This window comes from Bidens hawaiensis, unplaced genomic scaffold (genome assembly GCF_021521415.1).
Source record: "Bidens hawaiensis isolate Kalapana, Puna unplaced genomic scaffold, B.hawaiensis_p1.1 tig00006390_1, whole genome shotgun sequence".
Classification (NCBI taxonomy): domain Eukaryota; kingdom Viridiplantae; phylum Streptophyta; class Magnoliopsida; order Asterales; family Asteraceae; genus Bidens; species Bidens hawaiensis.
The window spans coordinates 709,039-720,377 of NW_027491431.1; the positions used below are offsets into that span (position 1 = coordinate 709,039).

The 11,339-nt window shown below is 36.9% G+C and overlaps 1 protein-coding gene and 1 pseudogene across 1 annotated transcript; both read right to left on the bottom strand.

Annotated features, from left to right (window-relative positions):
* Positions 1 to 4,538: 4,538 nt before the first annotated feature.
* LOC143632424 (receptor-like protein 51 pseudogene) lies at positions 4,539 to 5,878 on the bottom strand (annotated as a pseudogene).
* A 1,331-nt stretch (positions 5,879 to 7,209) lies between these two features.
* LOC143632425 (uncharacterized) lies at positions 7,210 to 11,060 on the bottom strand. The gene is made up of 10 exons (XM_077100951.1): positions 10,935 to 11,060; positions 10,689 to 10,785; positions 10,549 to 10,610; positions 9,930 to 10,046; positions 9,799 to 9,855; positions 9,660 to 9,702; positions 8,696 to 8,773; positions 8,280 to 8,616; positions 7,386 to 7,539; positions 7,210 to 7,299 (listed from the first exon to the last, which is right to left on the bottom strand). The coding sequence occupies exons 1-10, from the start codon at positions 11,058 to 11,060 to the stop codon at positions 7,210 to 7,212; spliced, it is 1,161 nt and encodes a 386-aa protein (XP_076957066.1).
* Between the last annotated feature and the right edge of the window lie 279 nt (positions 11,061 to 11,339).

Sequence of the window (11,339 nt, forward strand, 5' to 3'; positions counted from 1 at the left end):
GAGCTTAAAGAAGGGGAACAACGTGCATATCAATGCGGTAAGTCTTTTACCTAATTTTGGAATTTCTAGTGTTCAAGTTGATCTAACACCACAGTTTGTTGAGGGGGTGGTGAAAGATATTAGTGATGAGACTGAAAATGTGAGTAATTATGAAACAATTTTCCAAAATAACTCTGAATTACAACTGAATGAAAAATCTTTTTGTGAAAATTGTTCTTGTGATAAATGTTTAAATGACAAATTAACCAAAATAAGGGATGAGAGGGTTGATAATAATATTATCCTGAGTAAACTTCAAGACCCAGGAGTGCCCCTTTTATCAATCCAAATTGGTGAATTTAAAACTGATCGGGCACTACTAGATATTGGAGCTTGTGTTAGTATCATGCACAGTAGTTTATATGATCAGTATGAGTTTGGTTCGCTACAAAAAGTAAACACCACCGTGGTTTTAGCAGATCAAACCCATACACTTCCCCGAGGCATGATATATAATATGATGGTACATGTGGAGGATTTCTGTTACCCAATTGACTTTATAGTACTTGATTATGCTAAAAATGTAACTAATACGCAACCCACAGTCATATTGGGTAGACCTTCCTCGCCACTTCACTTGCAGTAATTGATTGTGCTAAAGGGACACTAGAAATTAAATGTGGGAATCGTGATAAACGGTTATTATTATTTGAAAGTACTACTGACCCTCTTGTTGACAAGGAAAGCCTGAAGGCGGATTTTGTTAACAAGTGTGTATCCTTGATCAAGGAGCACACGAAAAGGGACTGTTTTGTGATTGACAGGTCAATTGAGAAGAAAGAAGTTAAGCATCAACAGAGTGAGAAGGTGGCAGAAAAAGGTGGCCGACCAAGGAAGACGAAAGTGAGACATCCACCTAACCTAAATGATCCAGAGTGGAGGATGAGGATGTTGGGCCCGACCCTGGTTTGCCGGAAGACTGGCAATAGTTGTTTGAAAAAGAGCGTCCTTATAACGAGAAGGTTGCACGGGAGTGGGCCAGTCACCCACCTTGAATGTCATAAAAGTTTCAAAATGTGGTAATTGTACATTTTGTATATTTTAATTTTTATTTTGCTTTATAATTTCTAGTTTGTTTGTTATTAATGGTATTTTAAGTTACCATTTTAGCAAAAACCAAGTGTGGGAAAATTCTTATGGATTTCTCTTCGTCACTATGTTTGGGACAACACGGGTTTTTCATGAATGGAAGTGGAGTTTTAAATTAGTAATGTCTTTGTTTTATTTTCTCAAACCCATACATTGAGGACAATGTATCCCAAGTGTGGGGATGGGGGTATTTTTTGTTTTCAAAAATTAAAAAAAAAATTGAAAGAAAACCGAAAAGTGGTAAGATGGTGGGGTAAAGTTTTGGTCCCTTTTCATGGTCACAATTCCCTTAAATTCAAGTTTGCTTAGTTGTTTTAGAAACGAGGTTGTGTAGTATTCTATTCAAGGTTAGCATGCTTTCGGTACAATAACCTACATAACATGTCTGGATACACTTGAGTATTGAGAAAACGAAGAGCGGTGATGGAATGGTTATTCTCCGTTAGGAACTTGTGCTATCAATGCATTTCGAGACCTTAGATTGGCATAAGGGCAAAAGTGATAGAGGCACTTAGGTTAAAGCCTCGTCTGGATGAGCGCGAGTGTGGGTTTTGGGGGTTGGGCCTCATACATTACACATATGAGCGTGGGTAATGAGAGGGGCGGGGGTTGGTTTCCTTAGAAAACTGTATTGGACCTATCTTTTTATTTGATCAACCCTGATGTTAATTTGCGAGACGATCCGGCTTAGTAGGTATTTCTTTGTATTTGTAATTGTTATAGTACTAATCAATAGGAAGTATTAAGTATTATGTTTACTCGAAAAAAAATGAAAAAAAAAAAGAAAAAAAAAAAGAGAAAAAAAAAAGAAAAGAGAAAAAGAAAAAAAATGAAAAAAAAAGAGAAAAATAAAGAAAAAGTTGAGAGTCAATGTTCGAAGTATGGTGTAGTGAGTGTTGAGATGCAAGTTAGTAATGATTATAGCTGTTTATTTTATTGTTTACTTAGTTTTGATGTAATAAGACGGATCGGATCGCCTGAGCCACTTTCAATATTCCCATTCCATACCTTTACACCTAGCCCCATTACAACCCGTTTAAGACCTCTTGATTCGCATTTGTGTTAAAGCATGAATATGTGGAGATTTGACGGTGGTACAAACGTATGCAAGGAGAATCGAGTATTATTGGAATATATGGAACGATCACCGACAAGAGAGTTAATGAGTGACGGTGTGTTATGTGTGAGTAAAAACCGAAAGCATGTTAAGGTTGACTAGAATTCTATGTTTTAAATATAATATCAAGTAAGCTAGTGCAAACCTCTAATTATGTGGGAATAGGTATGACTCGAGACCTTGACTGCGACGGGCTTGTGGTATGTTTGGTGGTTGTAGTTTGAAAACAATTGTTGTTTGAAGTGTTGCTTGGGGGCAAGCAACGGTTAAGTGTGAGAATGTGACGAGTGGCTCGTAGGGAAGCCGTTAAGCGAGTTAAAAGATATAAATGCATTGGCTTAACCAACTTAATTTCATGGAATTAGTTGACTATGGTTACTCATATGTTTGCAGGTAGGAGGAGGTAGAGGATGAAATTACGAGAACGTGGGCGAAAACGGCGAAGAAAACGGAGTTGAAACGAGAAGATATGAAGAAAACAAGAAAATGAGCAAAAGCTCCACCGTGGCCCACAGTCAACACCGTGGACCACGGTCAACCCAGCTCCAATCAGACAGTTTTCACCGTACCGTGATCATTTTATGCACCGTGGATGGACCGTGGCCCACGGTCCGGGGCGTAGGGCCACTTGCATGTCTTCTTAATAGGCCGTTTTTGGTTGCCTTTTCACCTACCTTTCACTTGGGGACGGCTTAGAGGCAATTTTTGAAGACAAGAACACTATTTTGGGTGATTGTATTCATTTGTTTATGTTTGGGGATTGCTAGTAACAAGATACTTGATGCAACAATGATCTCTCGAGCCATGAGTGGCTAGTTCTATGGTATTCCTCTCGGGATGTAAGGTTAATCGCAAAACACTTTTGTTTATTGTTCTTGAACTTGGATTGATTATCTAAATGTTATGCTAGTATAGTCATGATGTTTGTGTGATTGTTTGTAGCTTGTCCATATTGTTTGTTCCTTGTTTTGAACCATGCGTTCTTGGTGTCGTTGACAACCGAGATTTAGTGGAAGGAATTAGGGATAATCGTATTGATTGATTGTTGAGTAACAACCTCGCATTCTAGGAATTCGAGTACTTAGTTCTTGATTAATCACAAACAATTGCATGTACACAAGACCGAGATATTACGGTTTATCCATTGAATGTTAACAAGAGTGTTGAGTAATAACCCAAACCCCGAGAGGAGTGCTTGTTTAGTTATTCGTTTACAACTTTCGTTTAGTTTATTTTAGTTTATAAAATCAAATCAAAACCAACTTGGAAATTACTTTTTCGTCGTTTACATTTATATTAGTTAATCATTGAGCTACTTATTAATACACTTTCCACGAACTCTTCGTATTCGATACCCACTTACCGCTATCTATTTAGTAGTAATTGGTTTAAGTTTGAGTGAGCCTTCGACCTCACGTCACTTTCCCTATCACATAAGTTAATCCAAACAAAAAAAACTCCTTTTAGAAAAGTTATAAAATTTTTTTCTTTTTAACAAAAAAAGTCCTTTTGAACTTAAATAAACAATCCCCAAACACACCCTTAAAAAGATAATTCCTTTTTAGTGTAAGAATCGAACTTCAGGATCTAGCACATGCATTTAAGGTCGAAGGATAAATGCGTTTGTCTAATTACGTAGCTTCCGGTAACAGACAATATGTAAATTAGATACTATGTATATATATGTAAGAGTAGTCGTGTAATCAAAACTCATTATAAACAAATTTAGAGACTGATGGTTTTGTGGGGGGGGGGGGGGGGGGGGGGTATCGTTGGTATCGTTGACATCGGTTAGATGCACTGTTGTAAACAAAAGAGAAACTCAGGGGAAAATAAGTGCATCATATAAAAATATATAAGAGCAATAAAAAAAACATTTGGTTACATGTAAATAAAATACTGTCAGAAGGCCATTTATAAGGCCTCACGAGACGCCCCTAGCTAGTCGAGAACAAACCATTTTGTCTTGCTTATTGATAAACTATTTTTCATCATGTTGTTGACTTTTGGGGGATTGGTCCCGATTCCCAACTAGTCACACCACCATATGTGCAAGCAATTCTGGGTACCTACACTCATCATAAGTTGAGAGGACTCATAATCATGTCAAAAGTAATCAGTAAATTCTAGTGATTCAATATAATATGAGTAGACGGGATCATCAAACATTTGGCACTTCACATTCTTCCACCCTCGGGACAATACGCTCTATTCTTAACGACGACTTAACTTCACTTCAGTTGTATTTAACAAATAATAGTTCTATGTCATTAACTTTAATTAAATTATTAAACATCATTATAATTTTAACAAGAAAAAAAAAGTACAAGTTTAAATAAAAAATTTGAAAGTGAATCTAACATATAAATAGCAAAACCAAAAATATAATAATAAAAACCATAGCCGAAAGCGCAATAGCCACGCCAAGAACAACCTTATTTGGCCCCCTATAAACATGCACATGATTCATCTTTTCTACATCACCATCATTACCACCACTTTCACCACCTTCACCACCATCCTCCTCCACCGAAGACGACACCGTATCGGCGGCCGGCGGGGGCAAAAGGGGCATTCCATGCACATCACAACGAGCAATCCCAAGATGCATTTCCTCTAAAACAGTTGAATGGTTATAACACAAATCATAGTTACCATTTATCTTAAGCACATCAAGTTTCTTGATAAATGATGCATTAAATGGCAACACACCATGAAACTTATTATTTTCAAGATTCAAATACTTTAGTTCCTTCATTTCGGATATGAACTCCGGGATGACTCCCTCGAGTTGGTTTGATCCAAGATCGAGATGGGTTAGCCCGGGAATGGTGGATATGGACCCGGGTATGGGACCCGTGAATGAATTAGACGATAAAGATAGGATTTTTAGTGAAGTTAAGCCTCCAAATGAGTTGGGTAGAGCTCCAACAAGATTATTTGATGAAAAGTTTAGAAGTTGAAGGTTTTTCAAGAGAGTTAATGATGTGGGTATGCTTCCTTTGAGTTTATTTTTGGAGAAATCTATGTGGGTTAGCTTTGGATTCCAATCTTTTGGGAGGAATCCTGTGAGATGTGTGTTGTAAAGTGTTATGCTCTTTAAAGATTTCATGTTGGAGGTGATTATGTGGATGCCGGAGGCTTTGATGGGGTCGCCGGAGATGTAAAGATGGGTGAGATTGTGGAAGTGGCTGAGGAAGACTCCGGTGAGGCGTTGGAGGGAGTTGATGGAGGTGAATGAGTGGAGATTGGTGGTGAGGGAGGATGGGAAGTGGATGATTGGGGTGTGACAACCGATGAAAGTGAGGGACGTGAGGGTGGATAGGATGGATAGGGTGGCAGTGGAGAGGCGGTGGTCGAAGGAGCAGTTGGTGAGGCGCAGGGAGAGGAGGTGGCGGTATGGGGTGGCGTCGTCGCATGTGGACGTGGTGCATGGGTTTGGGGTGGTTGGGATGTGGAGGAATTGGAGGGCCCTTTTTTGGTTAGGGTCAAGGGTGGTGGGAGAAGATGGTGGTGGTTCAGCCAGGATGGTGTCGATGGTGGATAGTGGCGGAGTAGGGGCGGTAGCGGTGGTGTAGAGGAGGAGGCAGAAGGTGGTAATGATAGAAGCTCTCATTGTTGTCTTTCTTTCTTTAGTGGACACACTCAAGATGAATGATTTTATATTACGTCATGAGTATAAATTAAGTAAAGGAGATGGCTGAAATTACCAATAAATCCCTCCCATTTTACTACCCTGAAAAAATCATTTTAATTTTATTTTGTATTAAACTAGGTAGATTCCCGGCGCGTTGCGCCGGTTTAATGTTATTAACAAGCGTACAACTTATCAAACCATGCGACGCGACTGTGAGTTGAGATGAATTCGATCGGTGCCGGTTATGAAACCAAAAATAAACCTAAAAAGTTAAACTTTGTTAATGCCCAAATACAACAGATTAACATAACAAAAATGGCGCGTTGTGGTCGCGAATCGACAACACTTCGATTGGTATCTGGTTATGTGCCAAATATAAAGCAAAACGCAAAGTCGTCCACTCCAAAATACAACAATTTAACATATTTAAGATATAAAAACTGCGGCAAACAAAAAAACACACACGTTGCAGTTGCCTGCTAATACCAATTCGTTGATTCCAAAATCAACAGACAAAAAAATGCGGTAATCATACAAAGAAAACACACATTTTGGTGGTCAACAAGCACGCGCTCGGTCGGTATCAGGTTATGGCACCAAAATTAAAGTAATAAGTTAATTCGTTTACACACAAAATACAACAAATTGATATATTTAAATATAAAAACCACAATGAAAACCAAAAATATGTGTGCGTTAACTGACGCCAATTCATCCAAAATCGACAAATAAAAAAAACTTATGGGGAAAAATTATGTTGCAACCACGAGCTGACGCAAATTGGTCGGAATCATTTGACGGTATAAACGGTAAAAAAACCCACGTTTTTACGACAACGAACCGAAACGAATTTAAAACAAAAACAAATAAAAAGCAAAAACAGAAAGAAAAAGAAAAGATCGACCAACCACATGGTCAATAACGTTGTTTCGTCGCCAAACTTCTCTTTTATAATATATAAATAATAATACACCTAGGAACATACATGCATAATCTAATACTATATTCGTTTTAAAACCTTGAAAACTTTTAAATCATAGTGAAGTCAAACTTTTGACCATAACAAACCATAAATTTTTATAAAAAAATAAGAAGTAACCAAGAATAACAAATTATCCTCTTTCTAGGATTTATATAATCATTAACTAATTGGTTCACCAGATTCAACAAAGCATAACTAACTTGCGCATCATCTCATCGCACCATTGCCAGTGTCACCATTTGGGGCTCCAATCTTGCAAAAACAAAAACTAATGCGACTAACAGCGAAAAGATCTGAACAAAATAGTCAAAACAAGCAGTGCAGTTTGACTTTTTGTATAGTTGACTATGCAACTGTATAAACCTTCACTACTTTTGATGTATCACAAACCACAAGATTGTCTGAATCAGTTGGAGCAGTGCAAAGCCAATTAACCTAGTGGCATACAAAGATAACCATGAGTCAATGAAAACATATGAACAATGGTCAAATGGCAAAAATACCCTTCAAGGTCAACTTACTTTTTTGCTTAAATTTATGTTTAAATGTAGAAAATCATCTTTGATGCAAACTTGATCTGATTTAAAGAAACTGGACCAATTCCAAACCTTCACAGCTTTGTCATTGCCCCCTGATATTATGTGCCGTCCTTTCTCCCAAAATACCGAAAAAGCCCTATATCATGAACATAACTCACAATTAAATATGTTATATATTACAAATGAGACTTTTGGCCCGTTTACTTATTAATGAATTGATTCATAGTATGTTTTCTCAAGCAGGTCAAATGAAAAGAGTAATTAAAACTGGTTATGTGTGTCTCTGTGCATGAAACTGAAATAGCCGACTCCTGGCCAAAATTACCGACATAACCGAACTGAAATAACAAACTCAACAAAAGCGACGGTTTGGTTTTATGTTTTTTTCAAAAACGGAATTTCCGGTTCGTATTCGGTTTAGCATGTATCGAGAACCAAAGAAACCAAACCGAACTGTAAGCACCAAACCCGACTTTTGCCATTGGATTTATGAATTATAATTTTATTTTCAAATGCTAAATAATTTACAAAAAAATAATAAATGTTGTAGCAAAAAACTTTTAGGGCCCAAGTGTGTAATTAATAAATTAATCATTAACTAACAAAAAAATTTAGGCCCAAATTCATTATTCTGGGCCATTTTGTCCTGCTAAAAAATTTAGGCCCAAATCAAAACCGAAACCAATCTGAACCCACCATAAAAACCAAAAAAACTGAAACCGAACAGTTTTCAAAAACTTAAAAACCGAATATTCAGTATTCTGATTCTGTTTGAGCCCAAAACTAATTAATGGCATCAAACCTCATAAATCATTTTATTTAATATTTAAACTCTAATAAAAAGGTCTTTAACTATTTACAGAAATCAACACTTACACACAAGATACAGCAGCAGTATGCCCTCCAGATGAATAATCTAACCGCAACCTCGTTCTTTGACTTTGACCTTCCTTTTCAGAATCGGGATATGGGTCACCTCCATTTGACTTTGATTTTGGTTGACCACCTCTTTTCAGGTTAGAAGAACCCTTAATTTTATTGGCTTTAAATTCTGATTCTATATTAATAACATCTACAACACCGTCACCTCTCGCCACAACACATATTTTATCAGTTTTATCCAACATGTCAGCGTCGGGAACCGCAATAGCATGTACAAAAGCAGGATTAAAACACTGTCCTGCATTACTATTATTATCTGGATCGGATTTTCCTGAAATAAGAATTTGCATTTGATTAAATGTAAATAGATTATTATATTTGCTGTATCGAAGATACAAATTAATGCATACCCAAATCCATAACTTTGAACGCTCGACCTTTCGAAAAGTCCCACATTATAAGCTTTGAATCAAGCCCGCCCGTAATCACTGAAAAATAGCATCATCTATTCGTCATGTTGACTAAATTGAACTAGCATATGCATTTTAAGTTCAAACGAAAACTTGATTTTTATAAGCGTTTGGTGCCCCAAGGTGCTACTTACAACCAAAGAAGCTTTATTTAAAATTTACAAATACGGGCCAAGTCGCTCGTGAGCTACTCAAGACCGGTTCACTAAAAGCTTCAATTGAGCTGAACTTAAGCGAGTCTGAACCTAAAAACAAGCTCATTTAATAAACAACCCAAGCCAAGCTCCACTTGTCGAGCTAAAGTAGGCTTGCAAGCCTAAACGAGACTTTTTATTTTATAGCTTTTATGACAAAAATAACTAAATGGTTTTAATTTATGATAAAATGAAGTTTTTAAGTATAGTTATATAATAAAAGTAACTATAAATATATATATATGTGTATATATATATATATGTATAAAATATACATACAAATAAATTGATATTAAGCGAGCCAAGTCCGAGCTGAGATTGAGCTTGATAAATCACTCACGAATTGAGCTCGAGCCTTAAAATTGGAGCTCAAAACAAGCCGAGCTCGAACTTTAGAATTAAAGCTCGAAACGAGCTCGAGCTCTCATAAGTTAAATAAGCCTAGCCTGAGCTTAGATGAACCCGGCTCGGCTTGTGTTACCCCTAGAGAAGTTGCATCTCTCTCATCTACAAAGCATGCCAACCTTTTTATCATATAAACCATTCACAATTTCTTCATCCCTTTGGTTGTTTTTACATGTCAGCATCCTGCAAACCCTAATTTCAACGAATTTTGACCCAGAACCCCCCCCCCCAATTCGTTTTCCAGCTCGTCTCGCGCCTTAGATGCGCTTTTTAAAACCAAGTACACAAATATAAAATAAAAATACCTTCCCAAGGTCTCCAAGGAAGAAACTGCACGCTACTACATATCTAACTATAAGTTAAGACAACAAGCAACAAATTCAATAAAAAAAATACAGTTATTAATTATGATAAAGGAATATCAAGTAATCAAGCAAAGGATACACTTTCATGGGCAGCTCTTAATGTCTTATACAGACACTTCTGGCGTATATCTATAATCTGCAAAACAATATTAACTAGTTATTATGCAAATAATAACAAAAAGGTTAAATCTTGTAACAAAAATATCAAACCTTTATATCACCACCGTCATCAGCAGCTGCAAGAAAAGATGACTTTGAGTTGCATGTGATCTGATTTATCTCCTCTTTATTATAATTGTAACTCTCCAATGGCTTCCATGAAGCAAGCTGCAAGATCAACTTCAATATTATGACCAATAATGAAAAAGCATTGAACTTTAACATCTTATTATATAAATCAAAAGACGTCTATATAATAACTTCTATGGAATAGACAACAGTAGGAGAAAATCACTGAAGTGATCATTGCGAGCGATGAGTTTGACAAAATAGCATTGACTTTGTTTCTTTTACGAAAGTATCATTGGACTTTACGTATTTTTGGTTAAGAAATTGTTTCAGCCAATCAGAAGCGTCCACATGGAACACCTTGATGCACCGATGCAACACAGGCGTAAAACTGATTTCTATCTGCTGCGACAAGGGACACTTGTGAAACACTGCTTGATCGAAAATTATAAAAAGTCAATGCCATTTCGTAAAACTCATTTGTCAAGATGGCAATTTTGGCGATGTTCCGCAACAATATTCCCTATGTTCCTTAAAATATAAGTTTCAAGTCGGTTAACAAAACAAGATGACCAAAACCTAATAAATCAATTAACATTACCATATGTACATCAAAAACCTTCACTTCAGTTTCGGAGGATACATAAACAATATCCTCATTCCCTGCATAAAACTATGCAATTAAAATGCATGCTCATTTAAATATACAAAAACTGGATTCAGTTAAACAAGATTATTAACCTGGTTTGAAGCATAATGAGGAAATAGGATTTTGAGCAACAGTCATAGTAAACAACACATCCTTACACCTCATATCAAACCAACAAACACTCCCATCCTATACACACAACAAAATCACATTATTTCCAACTTCTTATTTCATATACAAACAAACTGGTTACAACAAAGTAGCAGGTATTTTGTATTATATTTTTGGAATTAAGGGTTTTGAATAATAATATTAATAAATGGAAAGAAGATGTGTACTTCGGCGGCGGAGGCGATGAGGCCGGGGCGGTTTAGGGAGGCGATACAGGAGGTGGCGATGGCTTTGTGGCCTCTCAGCCGTCTTGCTGGAGGTCCGGTGGTGGGTTTGTCGTTTGCGTCCGCCATTTTTGTGTTATGGAATTTGGGGTGTTTGGGATTTCTTATTTTCACAGACTTGCGCGTAACAAGTGTTTGGGATTGCTTACAGTGTGAAAGGAAAAGTGTATCTTAATAAAAAGTTATAAGCAGGTAAAATAAGGAATCTCAAACACCCTTTTGGGGAGCTTTGTGTTTAAAGAGAGACCCGATATTGTTTTGAGTCTGGTTTGGTCTGATTTCGGGTCAAACTTGTGTTGCCATACCTCTTCATTTTTTAGCGTTTTGTGTCACGTGACGTCGATCAAA